This window comes from Bactrocera tryoni, chromosome 1, assembly GCF_016617805.1.
Source record: "Bactrocera tryoni isolate S06 chromosome 1, CSIRO_BtryS06_freeze2, whole genome shotgun sequence".
NCBI lineage: Eukaryota > Metazoa > Arthropoda > Insecta > Diptera > Tephritidae > Bactrocera > Bactrocera tryoni.
Window position 1 is genome coordinate 4,347,909 of NC_052499.1, and position 20,529 is coordinate 4,368,437.

General features: G+C 37.6%; 4 protein-coding genes across 4 annotated transcripts; 3 read left to right on the forward strand and 1 right to left on the reverse strand.

The window, feature by feature from the left end:
- Nucleotides 1–1,145: 1,145 nt before the first annotated feature.
- On the forward strand, nt 1,146–3,456 carry LOC120766163. Its single transcript, XM_040091509.1, has 2 exons — nt 1,146–1,510; nt 3,308–3,456. The coding sequence occupies exons 1-2, from the start codon at nt 1,312–1,314 to the stop codon at nt 3,436–3,438; spliced, it is 330 nt and encodes a 109-aa protein (XP_039947443.1). The 5' UTR covers nt 1,146–1,311; the 3' UTR covers nt 3,439–3,456.
- A 157-nt stretch (nt 3,457–3,613) lies between these two features.
- Nucleotides 3,614–4,700, forward strand: LOC120766162. The gene has a single exon (XM_040091508.1). It carries the CDS (start codon nt 3,640–3,642, stop codon nt 4,051–4,053), a length of 414 nt encoding a protein of 137 aa, XP_039947442.1. The 5' UTR covers nt 3,614–3,639; the 3' UTR covers nt 4,054–4,700.
- Nucleotides 4,701–6,929: 2,229 nt separating this feature from the next.
- LOC120782781 (cilia- and flagella-associated protein 43) lies at nt 6,930–14,615 on the forward strand. Its single transcript, XM_040115249.1, has 13 exons — nt 6,930–7,040; nt 7,108–7,376; nt 8,085–8,461; nt 8,533–9,731; nt 10,011–10,827; nt 10,893–11,120; nt 11,637–12,130; nt 12,191–12,749; nt 12,915–13,058; nt 13,135–13,278; nt 13,355–13,491; nt 14,147–14,308; nt 14,372–14,615. Exons 1-13 carry the CDS (start codon nt 7,012–7,014, stop codon nt 14,526–14,528), a joined length of 4,716 nt encoding a protein of 1,571 aa, XP_039971183.1. The 5' UTR covers nt 6,930–7,011; the 3' UTR covers nt 14,529–14,615.
- LOC120782782 (putative fatty acyl-CoA reductase CG5065) lies at nt 14,539–18,144 on the reverse strand. The gene is made up of 8 exons (XM_040115250.1): nt 18,070–18,144; nt 16,825–17,049; nt 16,596–16,759; nt 16,377–16,535; nt 15,546–15,841; nt 15,207–15,481; nt 14,929–15,139; nt 14,539–14,861 (listed from the first exon to the last, which is right to left on the reverse strand). Exons 1-8 carry the CDS (start codon nt 18,116–18,118, stop codon nt 14,795–14,797), a joined length of 1,446 nt encoding a protein of 481 aa, XP_039971184.1. The 5' UTR covers nt 18,119–18,144; the 3' UTR covers nt 14,539–14,794.
- Nucleotides 18,145–20,529: the final 2,385 nt, after the last annotated feature.

A 20,529-nucleotide genomic window follows, 5' to 3' on the forward strand; every position in this document is an offset into this window, starting at 1 on the left:
TTTGTTGTACGCTCGATCGAACTTTATATGCGATGTTACTTTTTATTACTTCAGATTTTTTCACTTTCCAGTATGCAAATTAGATCATTGAAAGTAATGGGATAAAACTTTGCCCGAATAGTGCCTTTAAGATTTGCCACCCGATGACGAAATTTTGTGAAAATGGACTACAACTATTCAGGCTTCCTGATACTGAATATGTGGACCCCAGTTTTTATTGCGAGAAAAAATGTAGATTGAAAGAATTATGTATTAGTTCATACTAATAAATGTGCATAAAAACGAAGTCTTAATAAATATTCTAGTTAAAAAATGCCTTCTCCCTTTTGGGCAAATGAGCTTCATAGTCAGTATTATAAGGTGATCTAGATGAGGTCTATATAAACTAGTGTGGGATAATATATTTTCGATCTGCATAATATGACTGCAATACGGAGAAGATTCACTTTTAATGGGGGTCCGCCTTATACCTAGACTTAGAATACAACGAAAAGACATACGTGTAGTTCAGTTTTATCAAATTCCGGAGAGCGACACTTACACTTCTAGAACATGACATCTTCTGTTATACCAGAACGTAAAACGGTGGTCGATTTAGTGTCTAAAATCAAAAATGAAAATTATAGAATTTCGATAATGCTCCGACTGTCAACCCGCCTACAGAGCAAACTTACAAACTTATACTTATTTCATGCTAGCCCAACATTCATACTCCCATACGGAGGCAGCACTTAATGATATTGATCGATGATGTAAGGTTTATACGAGATGGCGTCAAGTATTACATAACTGACAGCGTTTTTATCTCACTCTCTGGGAAAGATCATAATTCTACTAGCTGACAATGCGACTTATGACACTTGGTAATGAGTAATAACGCCATCATCCCATCATATGGTTTTCCTTCGCTTACGACTGACCGATTACCCACATACCTATACTTCATTGTATGTACATTGTACAATATGTGATAAGATTATTTCTTGATTTGCTTTTCACTTTCTACTGTGCGAAAATATGTAGTAACAGGTAATCAATAAAATCAACTTGGAAGCCATAGACATTTCCCGTACATGTGTAAGTGACCCAAAATATGCGCGGCTTAGCGCAAGTTCTCATGGCAATGCAGCATAATATAATTTAGAATTTAGTTGGCGACCACTAAGCGTCGAGGTTGGAACTTTTTCGCAGCAATTTGTGGCCTGCACAGGCTGCGAAATTGTTGAGCGAATTAAATTTTTTCCTGAATCGAGACTACAGTCAACTGTCAGTGATCCGTGGTCAGTGACAAGTGAAGCAAGTACTTTTGGAATGAAGCCTAAGAAAGGCGCATTTGCCAACTCCCCGTCGGGTTATGCCAAATCGCGCAACAGTTTTCGCAATAATGCGGGAAATCAGGAGGAAGCCGACGCCAAGGTGGAGGAGAAGCTCAAGGCAGACAAGGCCAAGGAGTTGCACTCGGAGAATGATCTGAACTCAGGTTTTGGCGATTACCTGCGTTCGCCGGAAGGTATGCTACATATAATACTTTTCATTAAAGATTTAGTGTGACAGAGGTCTAAAATTAAAATAAAAAATACTTTATCTGAAATCGATATAGCATATGATATATAACAGTTCGGACACTTATGACACTTGGACTTGGAAAAAACTTAATTAATTTCGTTGAGATATATCAGTTGTTTGGTCGTATATAAAGCATTATACTTGTTTGACTTTAATTCATATGCTCACTATGAAAATGATCCTTAAAGCTACCTAGACATTTATAAAATAATCTATTATGATTATCTATAATATTCTAAAACTCAATTAAGGTTGGTTTAAATAATCTTATAAAGGGCAGAAAAAATTTGTAAATACTCTTCTCAAGTTGTTTACCAATAAATTTACTTAATAGTTGGAGCAGTAACATACAACTTTTTCCAAATTATTTCAGGAAACATCCTGTCGAATATACTATATAAATACTATACCCTTTCGGTTACGTAGATCATATTTTCTTGAGAATGATATTAATTTTTGAATTCTTAATCTCTCTAAACTGAGCCAACTCTTCAATTTTATAGATTTTATTTCGAATCCATATTATAGAAAAATTCAAAGGAAGCCGTCAATTTTTTGAACCAAAAATTTAAAATGAGCAAAAATTAAAAAAAAAAATAAAAATTATATATCATTGTATAAAGCCATATATCTATAAATACAGATAGCCAGGCGGCTTTGAGATCACTCAAGTCTCTTAGGGTTTCGTCTAAGTTAGTGAAAGAAAGGCCTGATCTCTTAGTGGAAGTCCTATTTAGCGATAAACCTGCAGTGGGTGCCAGGACATAGTGATATTTCTGGGAACTGTGAAGCAGATGAACTAGCCAGAACAGGCACCAGCCTACAATTCGACTGGAAAAGAGAGAATTTGTATGCTTCTGACTACTTCTAGATATCTCATCGACAAATATGTTATAAATTTAGGTGAGTATCGGTGGAATCAATCCCTGACTTGCTCAACAAGCAGGCAACATGGCATGAATTGAATATGATCCACACATGCCGATTATTAAAATGTAAAAGGAATTATATAAGAACTCTGTATGAGTACTACAAGCCACTGTCTAATAGGTAGTCATGCCAAGCAACATTTGGTAGTAATGCCAGTAGATTAGGAATGCCTAATAACGACTAATGTAGATGCTGTCAGGAGGAGGAAATTATCAAACATCTTCTATGCGATTGTAAATCTCTACATAAGTCGAGGGTTTCCTGACAACGTCTCGGAAGTTGCTCAGATAAAACTTTTCAAACTGATGAACTTCATCAGAAGCAGGAGATGGTTCAGAGAGGAAACAATAGAGAGAGGGAATATTAGTCCCGATGGCATCACAATGGGCCTTCTAAATGCCTAAGCCATAAAGTTGGACTATAAGCTTTCCTATGTTCAGTAATCTTTGGAGAAAACCGAATCGAATAAACAACTGGTAGAAGACAAATAGACTAAATCACTTAATGAGAGCTTGATTGAGGTATTAACATACCCTTTTGCGTACAGTTGAGCTGGATAACTATATACTTGTATGTACTTACTTTTATGTATACATTTTTTGGCAAGAGAGCAGAGCACGAATATTGCAAATACAGAATAAGCTAATCGAACATGATTATTACTATTCTTTTTAGATGATCCCTACAGTCTACAGAAAGTAGAAATTATTTTAAACTGATTTTATAGCTAGCATTAATTACTAACTATAATCATTGGAGGAATTACATACATTTGAAAATAATTGCTTTTATTATTTCATTTGCTTTATAGCCGTGGAGATAATGAAGCTCTTTGTTTTCGCCAACACCATCATGCTGATTGTTACAATGGCCTGGCCGAATTTCAAAGAGCAGTACTACATGTTGCGAGAATGGTTGGAGTCCTTCCAAGTGGCGCAGTAATTTGTGTAAGACCACAAAAAATATTCAAGACAATTAAAATACCCAAATTAACTTAAATACTAGAAAACGAGGCGTATTTATATATTATAACCAGAAATGATATAAGAAATCCAAAGTGGATGAAAAAAGAATACTGTAACTGTTTATCAACGTACTATATATTATATAACTATTACATATTGACATAAAATAAGTTTGAAAATGGTCGGACCCTTCATGCAGGGTGTGCTCCTCATGGGCATTATCTATTGGTACACCAAGGGTATGCTCTCGCTGATCAACGACTATTATCGCAACGAAATTCTACGTAAGATACAAACCAACGAACCGTTGAATGAATCGGGCGATTTTATTAATGTCGATCAAATAGTAGAACATCATTTGGCGCAGATCAACGGTGGGGAGCAACAACAAGGTTTTGAGCAAATAACAAAAGAGTTGAGAATTAATAATACTAGTGATGTAGAAATGCAAAAGCAAGAAACAAAATACAAATACGTGGACATTAAAGGCGTCTGCTTACGTGAGCAACGTCTGCAAGAGTTCTTTAGATTAGTGAAAGCAAAAAAAAACATTTGTTGGTTAAATGAGACGATTTGGGCGACGGCAATATGAGCTACCACAATATAAACATGGAAATATATTATATATACTATACACATACATATACTTAAAGACGCCTAAATGTTGGCTTATATAAATGTCTATTAAAGAATGTGTTTAAAAATATTGCAGGAAAATAATCAAACTTAAAAATGCTTATATACAAGCAATTACATATATATATTCAACTATATTATATATTTACTCAAACAAATTTATTCACTCTATCTAACTATGTATAACGGTATTTCGAATGCCATATGTACAATGCGCGTAATGCGAAAAGATCGCAATTAAATGCTTAGGCATCTTCTCCAATACATATGTACGCTTTATACCCTACTCAATATAATCGATAATCTATTCTTATTGCTTATTACACAATATTTGATTTTATTGACATTAAAGCTTACAATTTATCATGAATAATACATGGATATGAATCAACTTTGCTAAGAACTCAAATGATGTTTACGAATATACGTATAAATAAATATATAAAAATACAAAAAATATAAAGAAAATATTAAATAAAAAATGAATTACAGTTACTCATATATGTTATAGTAGTTTAGATCTGTGAGCTTGGTATGCATAACTAAATCACGAGAGCAGCTTGAATAAAATCTCAGTATCCTGTGCATCGTTCTACGCAAAAATTGTGTGTTCACTAATTTGAAGAAGAAGATTTGTACAATTGTAGATTATTTGGAGACTTTATAGTGATGAGTTTACTCCTCTCCTACGCAAAAAGAACTGGTGAGTATGAAGATTAAGCTGAGTACATATGTATATTATTATTTTAGGCAATTATTCTTAAATGGATACATATTAGTGACAATATTTAGAAAAAAGGCTTAAGTCATTTTAAGTTATTGAATGTTTTCTGGTTGTTTCATATTCCCCATCTCTGCTTATCTCGAATATGGGGTTTATCCGGAAAGTAATGGGACAGAGTCGATTTATAAAAATTTATTTAACCAATCCTTACAATTCTTTAAAACCTTTCGAAATAGGCTCCTTTCGATACAGCGCTGCCAGCTCGATTTCCATGCGCCATGGAAGGCATTCTCCGGGTTAACCTTGAGAGCCGAGGTGCATGCTGCTTGGATCCCCTATGCCGTCTCAAAATGCTTGCCTTTCATGGGCCTTTTCAGGCAAGGGAACCAAAAAAGTTCGGGGGGTGGGGCATCACATCTGGGCTGTAGGGCGGCTGCGGAAGCGTTGGGATGCCGGCCTTGGTTGGGTAGCTGTTCACAAGAATGGCAGTATGAGCCGGGGTGTTGTCGTGGTGCAACTTCCAATCGGCTGCGATGTCTTGTCGGACCAGATTGACCCTTCGTTTGAGTCTCTTGAGGACTTCCACGTAAAACTTGGCGTTGACGATTTGTGCAGGAGGAAAAAATTCATGGTGGATGATGCCTTTGATGTTAAAAAAAGACAATGAGCATCGTTTTTACTTTGGATCTGCGACCTCTTCCCGGCCCTCCAAAAAGGCCTGGAGTCTCCGAAACACATCACCTCTTGCTAAAGCAACATCTGGGTAAGCCTGCTTGATCATATCAAACATTTCTGTTCAAGATTTACCGAGAATGTAATTGCGTACCTCTGCTCTAACGTACGCTGCATTTTCGGTTTACACTGCTCACAGAAACACGTCGAGCAAAAATGTTTGTCTTGACTCTCCAGGTGCTCGGAGATAACTGACCAACCGCTCGTTATTAGTTAAAAATCCGCTATACCGAATTCAGTCGATGCGCGCACGCTCTGCAGTATAGTCGCGGTGAAGAAATTACTTCTCGCACAAAACCTGTAAGTTGTTGATAACTTAAGTTAACTTAAGCTGTTTGCTACCTGAGCTAGGAAAATATTTTGGCGAGGAGCTCTTTACAGAACTGATGATAGTGATTCAATTCAACAGTGCTTCGTTAGTTCTACTTTGTCTAGTCTCAATAAATAAGGGAAATGTAAGAATTTAGTGAAGAACTGATGACTTTAGTGATGAACGATAATATATTCGAGTTGTGGTAGAAAGTTATAATTTAGAAGTTCTCGTTTTCTCAATGTCTGGTTAGTAGCCATCTGTCAGGTAAGTTCTAATTAACTTAACCAAGACTGCTTCTTTCAGTAACGAACCATTTTTAACCAGAAATTAGCTGACAGATGAATTCTAACTAGACATTGGGAAAATGGCCCGAAAGCAGTTTTGTTTACCTTGGAATCATACAAGTATTTAAGATAGACTGATTAAGAAAATTAAAAGTAACAACCTTTCTAAGCGGATAGAAGTATCGAAAGGTGATATAGAGAAAGCTATAAACCATTTCAATGTGCCCAACCCTCTGGTGATGGTATTTGATGAAGAGACACTAGAGTATCATACCAAAGAGGGAGACCGAGGAAACGGCTATGTTTTTTTTTAATGAAAAACCCACATATGTGCATAGTCTTATCGTATATGGCGTATTTTCGGCTATGAATTCTTGAAAATAATATTTTATAGAAGTATAAGATATAGTTACTCGGGAAACCCAGCTCAAAAAAATCAAAGTTTTGGAACCTTTCTCATAGTTTCATCTATCGGCAGACAATTTCGGACAGCTGTGATTTAATGATGCTTCTTAAAAGAAAGTTTCAACGAACCTAAGGCGACTTAGAACCTGTGAAACTCTCAAAAAGTATATTAGATGCCACAATCTTGGCGACGAAGGAATAAAGCACTTGTGCAATCACTGTCGAAAAACCAATCTCTGGGTAAACAAATGAAATTACCTGGCAACAATAACGTTTCTTAAATTTCTTTACTCAGTTATTATTCGTTTCCATATCAACACTGTATTGTTTCAAGACGATTTCAAGTCAATTAGTTTATTCAGTAACTCAACGCGAGCAGCACGATTTTCCATATTTCAATCAAGAAAAAAATTTGTGTTCTTAAATACAAAATAATTTTCAATAAAACACAATCCAATGTCCAGTTCGGAAGCGTGGGAATCTTGGTAATTTAACTAACAACTGATAGATTCTATTTTTAGTCAACTAAATCCTTATAACATTTTCTTCCAGCTTATGGGCAACCTATTCTTCGCCATATTCGCTTATCAGCATCGGCATGGAGGCTTTGGCGGCGCTTCACGATCACACAATACATTTCACCGACTTGAAGACACGAAACAAATTGTACTACACCATTGATAATCCAGGTGTGGGATTGGGTGCACGTAATCTCGCTGGACACTTCTCGCTGCCGATGTTCGCCTATTCAGAGACTGTTTTGCGACCAACCATACACATTGTGCGCTATCCGGATATGCACAAGCTGTTGCAATTACGTTGTATGTGTGAAGTATTTAAGGATAATACTACTCTCTCACGATTTCGGGTAGAAAACCGTCTAACCTCGCTAAAACGAAGAGTTTGATTTGAGTTTCCCTGCCGACAATTTCTAAGCTTTATCCGATATGCGTGTTTTGTACTCTAAAACCCATCTGCGACGAGAGTTTGAACGCCTCGTCTTGTTTGCGTTTTTTATCAGGCTCATTCACCTTTCTGGTGCATGAATGTGCCAAAATATTCTTTACGATATTCCGAAAGTAAATGTCGTTTTGCATCTTTTTTTGTAAAGCTGATTCTCGAGTGAAGGAGGGAGATGATATAGGAAACGGTCCAAATATTAATATTTCACAATTAGAGTATAAATAATGGTCGGAAAAGACCATTGTACCCATTTTTCGCTGTACATAAATGCCAGTAATTTTTGATTAAATGGAAGATAGTTGTCAAATAAATTAAAAAAAAAATGTTTAGAAACGTAAGAAGCCTAAGCATCTTTATAATATTCAATGAATCCTCCAGTCATGAATCTATATACCTAGCTCTGACGGATTAAGAAAAGAGAATATCCGCAGCTGAAAACAGTAGGAACTCTGGTATTATATGTGTCTTGCTGAGCTCCGTGGATAGTTTAATTTTTCTTATACACTCTCTTCTGAAATACCTACAAAGATCTCTAAAATATATATATTTTTTAAATATAATATTAGGTAACAACGTCGTCAGCTATGTGGACATGCTTTTCTCCAACTACGATATGCTTATCACTCTAAGTGGTTTCCCGGATTACTCATTCCGTATTTGGAATTGTCGTACCGGTAATTTATTGGTCGAGGTCGCTACTGGTATTAAATGCTCAGTGCACTCATTGCACTGCTCCAGCCGTACTTGGCCCATGATCATGCAATTCTCGAAGTTCGAAAAAGCGATAGTCTTCTGGGAAATGCATTATACTGCCGAGGCGATGGTACTGCATGAGATATCGCGTGTCCAGTTGCCGAAATCGCATTTGTTGAGTACACAATTCGCTATGTGCTCGCAAAACGATGTGATGTATGTGGTGAATGATTTCGGTGTTGTGTTCAGTGTAAGTCGTAAATGCAATTATTTACTAGTTACATACAAGATGTCTCACACGATTATTATTTTTATTTACAGATTGAAGTAGCACAATTCTTCTTGTCACGTCAGTGGGGCACCACATTCTCACACCATGACCAACCACAACCACACTGTTTATTTCCGCACAAGCAGGGTCTTATAGTGTCCAACGCCAACAGTGCGACATTGATAACTCATAAACGTAACAACTGGACTGTAGAATGGGTGTTGAAAGACATTCGTGTGCCGATTGTGAAGATGGTTTCGAACTTCGCCGGCGAAGCTTACGTTACTGACGATGTGGGTTCACTGTATCAACTGCAGGCGAGCGAGTACTATAGCACACTTATCGACTTTTCCGTCTCGAACTATACGGTGGAAGACTTTACCATATTGCGTGGCCTGAAGGAAGAGAACCTACTCATACTCACACGTGGCAATATGCTGTGCGCATTCGAAATAAGCCACAACACTAAATATTCATCATTGCCTATACCGAACGGTTCATGCGTTGCCACGCACAATTCCTCGCCATTTGCTGCCGTCGGCACCTCAGATGGTAAGGTGTACTTCTTGTCGTTCGAGAAAATACGTGCACCCACCATTCTACACATCATGGAGATCGATAAATGTGGCATATCAGAGACATATTTAGCAAACCAAACAGGTCTAATCAAGACCATGAAGAACGAGTATAAAGAAATGGTTGTGGATTTTAAGTCCGAACGTTTTCTCATCGTAGTGCCGTTACTCAGTCGCTCACACAAACGCATGCTACACTTCTTCTTGATCGATCAGGATCATGCCCTGTCATTTTTATCGCAAGACGAAATCAAAGACACTGATATTCCGTATGCGGATGAATTGTGGATCTCTGCTTGGCTCGCGGACAAGCGTGTTGTCAATCGTCGTATGTATAACTTACAGAAGAAATATCGAAGCATCACGTTGTTGGACGTCTCTCATAAGGACCATGTGGAACTAATCGCGTTGCCGGTAGACAGTTTCTCGCTGGATATTTATTTTATACAGCATATGGAAAAAGTGATCTTAATGCGCTCTTTAAATACGTTGCATATGGCATATGTCTCTGGTGTGGCGGGCTCAAATCACATCATAACTTATGATGTTAGTACCCTAATGATACACTTCCGTCACCATAAGCGTAGCTCGAAGCCGTATGTGGTGTGTCGGAAACTGTATTCAAGCTATTCACAGCGTCTCATAAGGCACATAAAAGAAATCTACAATAGCAAGTGAGTATGATTTCTATATTAAAGATGTGAGGTTTAACTTGAAAATTGCTAGTTGATCTCCGAACAAAGTCGCACAGTTTCATAAGCTCCTAATCTTTAATGTTGTGTTAGCACCAACTGTCAGGGGACATATTCCTTCAAAATTATCTACCTTCTTTGATATTGCCTGAGTAACTATTCATGTGTGTATGTTTTGGATTTCCATGAAGTTCAAAGTCACCTAAAGACCTCAATTTCAACTTTTTTAATTTGAGCCATATATTTATATAACTTTTTCAGATATCTGGCAGTTTTACTAGAATCTGGTTGTTTGAAGATTTCTCGCCTACCACCGCTTGCCGATAACCTGCGAGAGAACACTGAGGTACTCGAGGCACCAGTGGAGCTCGAGTTAGAACGTGAGGTTGAAACACCTTCAACGGCATCATTTACTAAGCATGTGATTTCGAAAGAAAATTTTGACCGCCGCACTAATATTGATCAACGGCTGGCTCAATTGGAGGAGGAGGTGCGTGCCCTCATTGACTACGACATCGCAGTAACGGGTAAAACACAAGGTATTTATCGCAAGTTTTGCCTTAACTACGCCTGGTTGAATCAGCTGAATGCGGAGGCGCGTAAAGTCTGCGAAATCGAACACAATTCACTAATGGACAGCATTTTGGATAAGAGTCGCATACGTGATTGGATTATGAATTTGATTGCGCAAAATTCGTTGAAGATCAGCACGAAAGTTCGTGCAATCTTTGCGAACAACGCATTCGAGAACTACTCTTTAAGTAAAGTGCAAAAAGACATGATGGATTTTTTCGACTTGTATCGTTTTCAAGACTTCGAACCGCTCGAAGAGGACGAAGAAACCGAAGAAATTGTGCCGCAAAAAGAAATTGTCGGCACTACTAGTGTTGTGTTTGCTATACCTGCTGATGAAGCTGAGGCGGAAGTTGAAGTGCCTGCTGCTGTCGTGAAGAAGAAACGCAAACTGTATAAAATTGTGGGTAATGTCTTTGAGCATCTAATGTCGGAAGATTTCCAAATGCAGGATATAACTTGGGTTACGGCGAATCAGATGTGCAATCATGACATTAAATTCAAGGTGAGTTGGCTTTCTGTATACGGTCTCTTCTCAACAAATATTATCCTATCTTACTCTTTCCTCAGGTTCTTTTGGATGTGCCGTTACGCGAAGAGTACAATAAATTGTTCGAACAAGAAAAACTATACAAAGAAGAGATCATGAAAAGTATTATAAAAACAAATGCCTCGCTGACCCATATTTATAACGATATGAACATTATGCTCTCACTATTGGGTATGAAAACATTCACGCCGCAGCAGTTATCGGTGCCAGTACTAATGAACGATGAGGTTTTGGAACGTATAATGACGGTAAGAAAAGGAGGATCAACTCTTGATACTACTTTCGGTACTAATTTCTAAGAATATAAGAAAATTTCGTTGTATTTTAAAAAGAGATTTTGTTATTTTTTGCAATCTGCTGCTGGTTTTCAGAGACAGCTAGACTGTTTAATTAGTTATGGGGGACCAAATAGTTAGTGGCTTTCGAGGTGTCAAAACTCAGGTGAATAATTAAATCAGTATTGATAGAGCTGTGCGGCATCTTTACAGAAGTGTCTTTAGAAATCTAATCTCTCGTTCGATGTTTTCTTAACTTTTGAGATATGCGGTTTGATGTCATGCAATAAATGGTGGGACCAATATGCTTTGGGTTTCATTCGAGCAGTTAAAGAGTCTTTTTATATAATATAAACTTAGATATATAATATCTACAAAATTGCTTTTAAACTTTATATATTTACCACATAAGTCTTCAATATCCGATTCTGCCTGGTTAAGGTTTATGTATTAACGACATAAGTTTTCAATATCCGATTCTCCCTGTAGGTTGATGACTCTGAGATTAAAGCGATCAATAGACGCGCCAAAAAAGCGGTGGTTAGCGATCAGAAACGTGGACGCATGCTGCTGTGGTCTATTGATTTTTGGATGCGTGCTCTGAATACCATGATGGATGGCGTGTTGGAGAAATTGTGGGAAGAGGAGATCAAGAAGACGCCCCCGGAGCCAGAGTTCATGTCGAAACGACAACCGCACGAATACACCTTGGAGGACCAGAAACTACTGCGTATATATGAGGAAACATTACGCATATTAACCGAAGATCGCAATAAATATTTACGCATATTGAATGTGAACGAGCGCAAGACGAACGAGTTGAAAATCAACTATATTCATAAATTTAATGAACGCTGCGCTCAAATGGCGATACTTAAGCTGAAATATGATTTTGCTTTGAAACATTTCCGTGTGCGTTTATTGGGTTTGAAGGTGTCTTTCTATCAGCGTGTGACCTTACGTAATTCCATTGCAGATTTGAGGTTAGTAGCTCATTATGTTCAACTCTACAAAAAATGCACCACTTCCAACTAACATTGTAGAGTTGAAACCGAAAAGGCCAATGAATATACCAACCGTTATGTGAAACTGATTGAATTCTCCGAGAAATCCATCGCAGATATCAAACAAGATATGGAGATCTTAAACGCCCGTGACAAAACTATTGAACGACAATTTAAGGGCAACTTTCTCGCGAATGTACCGAGTTTTTCGCATGAATTGAGTAAACTTTTTAGGCGACGCCCGAAAATGCAGCAACGTTCATTTCAAGCGGCTTTGGTGTGTCACGAGGTCGCTGCTCGTTTGGTTCATAAGAGCCGTTTCACGTTCCCCTTACCCGTCGAAGTGCAGGAGTACTTTACTAGTTTGCACCATTTAGACGATATACAAAATGCGCCACATCAACTAGAACCAAGGTATTGGGATCAATTTGTACGCTTGCGACGACAGAAAATCGAGAATGAACTTAAGATTAAGGGTCAAGGCTTCCATTTGACCGATTCACAGGACAAATTAAATAATTCCATAACGGACTTGAATAACTTGAGAAGCCTGAAACAGCAGATGATGTCGGAAACGGATCGCCTATCGGGACAGTATGTGAGTATGAATAATAAGAGAAGTGTGAAAACCGAATCAAGGCAGTGACTATAACTTGATATTCGCTTGGTTGGTTCGAGCATCTAAATTTTCCTCCTCATTCGTTCTCGAATACGAATCGTATCTCTAGTCCTCTGATAATATGTATATTTATTTGCATTATAGTTCAACATCGTACAAAATCAACGCCTGGAATTGGTGTTGCCTTTGGGTCAGGTGGAAACATCCATCGGTGGATCCATGAAAAATTTACAAAACTGCATTCTTATGAGCATTGACGATATAAATGATGTGAATAGTTTAATTAAGGTAAGTATACTACTAGGGTGTTATGTTGAGAATTTTAGTTAAAGTTACAGTTTTATTTTATTTAATGTTTCTATAGAAAGCTGGTGCTAAGAAACTGCGCACAATGCAACGTTTAGCCGTCTTTCGTCGTCAGGTGCTCTACAAAGAGTGGGAGCATAAAATGTATCGTGCAAATATTGATTATCTAAAGTATATGTTGGAAGTCGTCGAGAAGTGTAAGGTAAGTGTTACGATAATAGTAAAGAGACTGGTGGTGCGCATTAGTGTTTTGATATCATTTTCATTAATTGCTTAAGGTCACCGCCGAATTTCTACAATTGTTGCGAAAATGGAAGAAAATCAAGGAAGAGCGTATCAAATTATCCCGGATAGGCAGTATCGATCAGTTAATTGAACAGCGCGTGACGGCATACCGCAAAAATTTAGACCGCATGTAAGTACGACTAACGAAAGTTCAAAGTACGGCTAATAAGATATCTAAAAGTTCTTTAATGAAGTAAGGTGGAGTCGGTCTATGAATTTGAGTTATTAGCTTTAATCCAAGAAATAAAATGTTCTCTTTTGTGTTGAAGGAACGAATTGTTGGAACCTAATTGCGAGTTAATATTCTTGGTCTTGAATTTTAAAAAGGTTTACACTATAAATTGTTTATCTCAGCTACACACTCTTAAAAATAAAAACAGTGAGAAAAAGTTAATTTTCAATAAGTCAATCAAGTAGACCAGACGGGTGTGGATCCGAATTTTTATACTTCGAAAGACCATTTCCTCAACAGTTTAGTGATTTGTTATAAATTCAGTTTATTGCTTCCAATAATTGGTTGAATACATTTTAAAGCCTAAATGTGCTATAGGTTAGGTAGGGTTAGATGGGTGATCCCACATCAGCCGATCATAAACTCATAATCCGAAAGTAATGCAATGCTGTCTATACTCAACTTCTGAGAACATTTCTAACATTAAATAATATGCCAATTAGTTTTCAGAAAATTTTCGTAATGTTTTGAACTGTAGAAATAATTTTCGATACTCCCAAACTTTCAAGCAGAAGATACTGTATACTATATCTTCTTTTTTCTTCCAACCCAGCAATGAGAAGATAGTGGTATGTAAAGATCAAATAGTTGAGGTAAAACGCAAAAATCAGGCATTAAATCGATCTATCGATGAGGTTAAAGTGGATGTAGCCCTATTTACCGCAAATCGGGATACTCTCTTGGAAGAGAAACTGCAAAGAGAGCGCAATGAAAGGTAAGACCCTACTCTCTGCCAACGAATCGTGTTTTCCAATTTATCTGTTTCTCCTGTCTGCAGCATGGAAAAGGTGAAACGGCACAGCTACTTGATTAACGAAGTGCGACAGGACTATGCGCATATATTGGAGCTGAAGACGATTTTAGAATTGCAACGTTTGCGCACATTCCCTACCTTGGGACCACCACCCGATGATTGTGGACAGCCAATGAATTAATACAAGTTCCTCATTTTAACCGAAAATTTATGTTTATTTTATAATAATTGTTATTTGCTTATGCCGGGGAATACAAGATGGTGGCATTTTGTGTGACGTCAGTTTAGCGACGCTCTGAGCGAGTACGAACATTGATGTCGGAAAAATAGCTGATATAGAGCAATTATTGCATTCTCTCATTACTGTTTATGTATCTTTTAAAATTTTGATTTACAATATATTCGTCATAACAAAAAAAAAAACTTTCTATTACTTAGCAGCTTATTCTAAAATAAACAGTAAACCACTAATAGAGTTATAAATATGTGCATAAACGCCCAGGTCCAGTATAAGCTGTGGAAAAAATAGAAAACATCTTCAATAAAGTCTTTCGTTTCTTTCGCCTTAAACTGCTGCTCACCGTGTGACCTTCCATTTACTGGCGTTCTCCTGAAAGCGCTCACGATGCAGATACTTCTGTATGCCGATTACAAACTCTCTTATATAGTTATCATAGTCGAGGGCTTCCAAGTTCCATGTTAAATGTTGTGCGGTTGTACTCTGCAGCAATTCTTGAAAGTAGTAACGACTTTGGTTTTTGAAAATCCACTCATTCAGCGAGAATGTGCGACCTGCCAATGGAAGAAACCTTAAATTGTATATCTTTTATATCTTTATGCTGCATATTAAAGAGCTTACCAGCCAAGCAAGCTTGTCTAAATTTTTTTGCAATCGGCAAAACAAATTTTCGCTTCTGCCGCAACAAGGTCAGCAGATCCATCAATAAAGCGGGCACATAGTGTAATAAAATAACGGCGATTTCGTGTAACATGAAACTTTTTCGGTATTTGAAGTATGGATACATCAATATACGCTTGGTCGGATAGATGCGTGACCACTTCAGCGTCAGACAGCCTAGGCGCGCCCATGTAATGGGATTCGTAACACCCGAAGTGGCGTTGGCAATGTAAACTCTGGCGAAGATAATGTTTGGATATACATTTAATGAGATGGACTCATAAAAGAAATGTTACAAACCTGCCCAGCGTCGCCTTTTGTGCCATCAATATTAATGTGTTGACCACAAAGTCCACCGGTATTATATCGCAAATGATGTCCTTATCACCTAATATGCTGCTGATTGTACCCTTTCCGATTTCCATCATAATGCCGGTGATGCCCTGTATGTTGTCGATCCAGCCGGGATATGGTTCACGATGCGCTGCTGTCACGATCGATGGACGTACGATTACAATTGGTATACACTGTTTGTAATCATTCACTATTTGCTCGGCGATCGATTTGGTGAAGGTGTAAGTGTTCGGATGCGGACCCTTTGGGAAAGTTGGTTAATTTAAAAAGGGAGTATTGTTAAAGTCTTGGAAAATTGTTTCTTAGATTTTAAATAATAAAAATAATTTTTAGTGATAGTAAGTTTGTGGTAAAAGAGCTTCTTCGAAACTGACTAAGACTTTCCAATGCAAGAAACTGGTTCTTACCGCAGTTGTCAATGAAATTCAGCCAGTATTTTCTTCATATCAAAGCCTAAAGTCAATTCAAAATATTATATAACATCAAGTCCTTTAAAATGTGGCTTCGAAGACCTTAAAAATCGTCGAACGATTCGTGCTTACTCCTTGGGCAGTACTTCTGCTTTCACGTGGCTTGATATCGCTTGATAAATGGAGCGTTCTGCACATTTTGAAAAATATTGGAAAGCTGATGGATTGTAAAAAGTACATATGTATCTAATTTTGGTCAGAAGCTGGGACCGAAACCATGTCTTAACCACTACATTACAACCGTCGACACTTATTGAACTGAAAACGGAACACCTTGCCGGCAAATATCTCAAAGTTAGTTACTAACCTTAATATAGTTGGCTAAGCTATTGAAATAAGCATCTGGTATTTTGTTGGTGCAATCAACAAACATTTTCCAGTTGACGGGCGGCAAAGTGGGATATATCAATTCATCGACGAACTTACGTCCCGGATTGCAGTACGCCGTCGAGACGTAGACGAAGCTCTGTAAGAAAAATTACTCATAAGATTTAGTAACTTGACGCTTCATTAAAATATATCACACCTTTAGCTGTGGCATTTCCTTGCATAACTCCAGCAGATGCCAAGTGCCGATGGCGTTCACGCGTGCGGCGACTTTCAAGCGCTCGTTGAAACGCACTGTGGCGGCGCTATGGAAAATGATCTGCACATGCGTGCACAAGCGATGGCGGTCCGAGGGACTTAAACCTGAAAAATAAACGAAAAAAAGCAATAGTAATGTATGAAGCGTCTAATTAACTAGCGCCACTCACCGAAATCGTCACACTCAATGTTACCCTTCAGGTAGACCAGTTTTTCCAGCCGCTCCGGATAATGCGTGCGCAGGCGTTCAAAAATTTTATGTTGCACAAAATCCTGATAACGTTGCGCCACCGTCTGGCCGCTCTTCTCGCGTATTAACATGTAGATGTGAGCGATTTGTGGAAAACTCCAAAGCAACTTCTCCAACAGCGTTTTGCCTACGAAGCCAGTGGCGCCTAAGTGAAAAAAATAATGAAAAATGGAATTGGAAATTTGCGAGCAAAACAACTACGAGGGTAGTTATAAAGGACTGGGCGACTGCTTTAATAACAGCTTAATACATGTATGTGTGTTCAGTACTCTACTCAAAGCTTACGAAAATAGTATGAACTATGGAACAAATAGGTACTTCAATGTACTTGGCTTGCTTTTGATTCAGAAAATGGTTTGTTGAAATTCTTAGAAGAGATCGGCTTCCATGGTGAACCATCGTTCTCTTTGTCGAAAAAAGTAAATTTGTTGTAAGTTCGCCCATAAAGGTCTTCGATTTAAAGTTTTCTTTTCTCTTGAGTATTATAATGGCTCCATGTTTCAACGTTTCAACAAGTATGAGTATGTGTTGCCTCTAAAATTTGTCCACTCAGTTAATTAACCTAAGATACGATACGATATCATTTACGGTCTGAACCATGTGAAAAAATTTCATTTTCTGCTCGTTTTTTGGATTTTACGATCTCATTTTTTGGCTACGCTGACTAGGTCTTGTCGTCGGAATGAACGAAAACACTCCATGTCTGAAAGTATTCGACGCATTACCCGCCGGTGCAAGCAGAGGAAAAGGAAGACCTCCTCTTCGATGGAAAGACCAGGTCGAGAAAGACTTGGCTGTCACATAGCAAAAAGAAGAAACGACGCTCGGCTATAACCGCGTAAGCGCTATCTACGTCAGTAAAGAAGAAGATGATCTGATTTTGCAGTCACTCGTGATCTATTAGCACTTTCGAATCATAGAAAATGCCGGTTTTCAGACTATACAGAGCTCAGCTGTCAAAATTTTTTGAAAATTTTACAGTTTTTGTTAACAAACGACAACAGCAGTGTTGCATTTAGATTTATAAATGTCACACTTCACATTCGAATAGTCACGGCATTATTAAGCTACTCTCGTAAAAAAATCTCTGCAACTGTATAATCTTATGGAAAGCTTTTCGTTTACAGTTGATCAAACAAAATCGTTTTTTTGCCTTCCAACTCACCCGTTACAAAAATCTCTGCGTCCTTGTAGAAGTCCTCGGGTTCGGACATACTGCTTCAGGAATGCGTCTACAAACTGTTATACATATATGCAGGTATTTATTGCATAAACTACTTTGTTGTTGTTGCTTTGTTTTGCAATTTCAATAAAATTTAGATTTTCCGCGTTGCTGCCATGCAAACACTCCACCGAGCCGAATGAAAGTGAAAAGTGTTGCGCGAAAGTAAATGGTTGATAGCGGTGATATTCGAAAACAACATCAACATCAAACAAGTTTTCCAGTGAGCATTCCATTGACGCTCTGCTTCAGCGACTCTATGCGGCTATGTGCAACAATTTGTGGCAGCACACACACACACACGCATGATAAACCATTGTAAAGTGGTGTTTGAGAAATGAATAAATTTCTGCTTTACAGTTATTCACAACATTTGCAAATTTGGCGGGAAACGCTTGTTGCAATAACGCTCTCTTTTCATTTAGTTTATCTCGCTATCTGGGTAAGTATTGTTGCCGCTCCCCTGAATGTTTCAATGATGCAATCTGCCGCTTACCCATACCTGCTTGTCTTCTAATGTTTTTGCGGATTGTTTACTATTAAGTAACAGTGGCGAGAAAAATACATGAAGCTGTCGGGCCGAAAATGGCCTTAGTTAGCCATACGTAAATATACATAAAGGGTGCTTAAAAAAAAGAATTAGTCTGTCTTGACTGATTTATCAGCATGGACCACTGATCTGACGAACTCCAATTGAAGATAGATTAGTTCTCCGTTTCCACGACAGTCGGCGCTAAGTAACCGGAACGGACCCAGTTTATTATTCGTTCAAGGACTGTCAACTCGCACCATTCCTCGAAATTACTTCAGATATGTTTTCTGCTGCTACAACAACCACATAGACTAATCCTTACCTAAAGCAATGATTTGTAAAAAATTACTTGACTAAGATATCCATTTTTTGATATATTTCGGTTTAAAAATTTAACGATGACGACGACTTCTTATACATTCTCTTTCTTGGACCTTCGCTCTATTGGATCTGGATAAGTTCTAAGAAGATCCGACGTTTTCGAGCCAGATTTTGTTCAGCGATGAGGCCCATTTCTGACTCAATGGGTCTGTAAACAAGCAATATTTTCGCATTTGGAAGGAAGAGTAACCTGAAGTGATTCAAGAGCTGTCATTTAATCCAGAAAACACAACGGTTTGGTGTGGGTTGTGTGACGGTGGAATCATTGGTCCATATTTCTTCAAAAAAGATGCCAATGAGAATCAACTACCACTTTCCACACATCGCATCAATAAATGGTTTTATTAAGAGAACATTTCGATGAGCAGATAATTTCAGGTTTTGCGCCGTTCGATTGGTCACTAAGGTAGTGTGATATCACACCGTTAGACTTTGTTGTTGGTATATGTAAAGCTCAAAGGTTGCACCATCTGAAACGTAGCCGCGACCAACATTTGAAAGAGATAATCTTCAGAAAATATATGCCAAAGAATGTTCTTTCGAATGTTAATAAACATTCCCCATTAAATTAGAAGTTTCTGTGGCATTTCACACACATTTCCAGGCAGAATGTAACCCAGTTTCATGTAGACTTATTTAAATATTAAGCTATGTGACAGAAATTTTGTACCAGAATTCTGCGGATTCTGCGATAAACGGGTGTTTATAGATATGTAGTAGGAATATTAAGGTTTTGTCGAATTGAAATGAATACTAATAATCGACTCTGCTGAAATCCGTTCATATATTTTATTCTGCGAACTGTAGGAGACCGAAAATGAACATAAGCTTACTAAATTCATCTTTGGAGAGCACTTTTCTTATATACGAATAACTATGTGTGTCTTACGAAAGCGGTATTAGCGCTAGTGTGCTAGTGCATCCATCGGAATTTGTGCGCATGCGCGGCTTGGTTAATTATACGTCGTGTGCTTACAACCGATACATGCGTTTTTTTGAAAAAGTGCAATATTTATTACAAAGTTTACTGAGTCGATTTAATTTTTGTGCGAATTTTAGATGGAAAAGGCGAACTAGTCGAATTTACATAGTCGTTATTCAACGAAAACTGTTAAAAATTTGAAGTTGTACAAGTTCAGTATTTTGCATAATTTTAATTCAAGTTTACGTCCGACACACGCCCCATAAATTATCAGCATAAATATTTGTATGTATGTAAGCATAGAAAACACTTGAACTCTAAGATTGAAGTGGCTTATTAGAAAATAATTGAAGGTAATCATGCGTAATTGCTGCACAGAGTTATTAGTTGTTTCGTTTTGTGTGACCGTTATTTACATGCAAATAAAAATATAAAATTATGCAAAAAATATAATAAATATGAAATAATATTCAAGTCCAATTAAATGTGAAATACTTTTTTTTAAGAATATATATTTATATAAACTTAAAAGTGGAAACAACACATTCAAAAATCAAAATATAGCTTA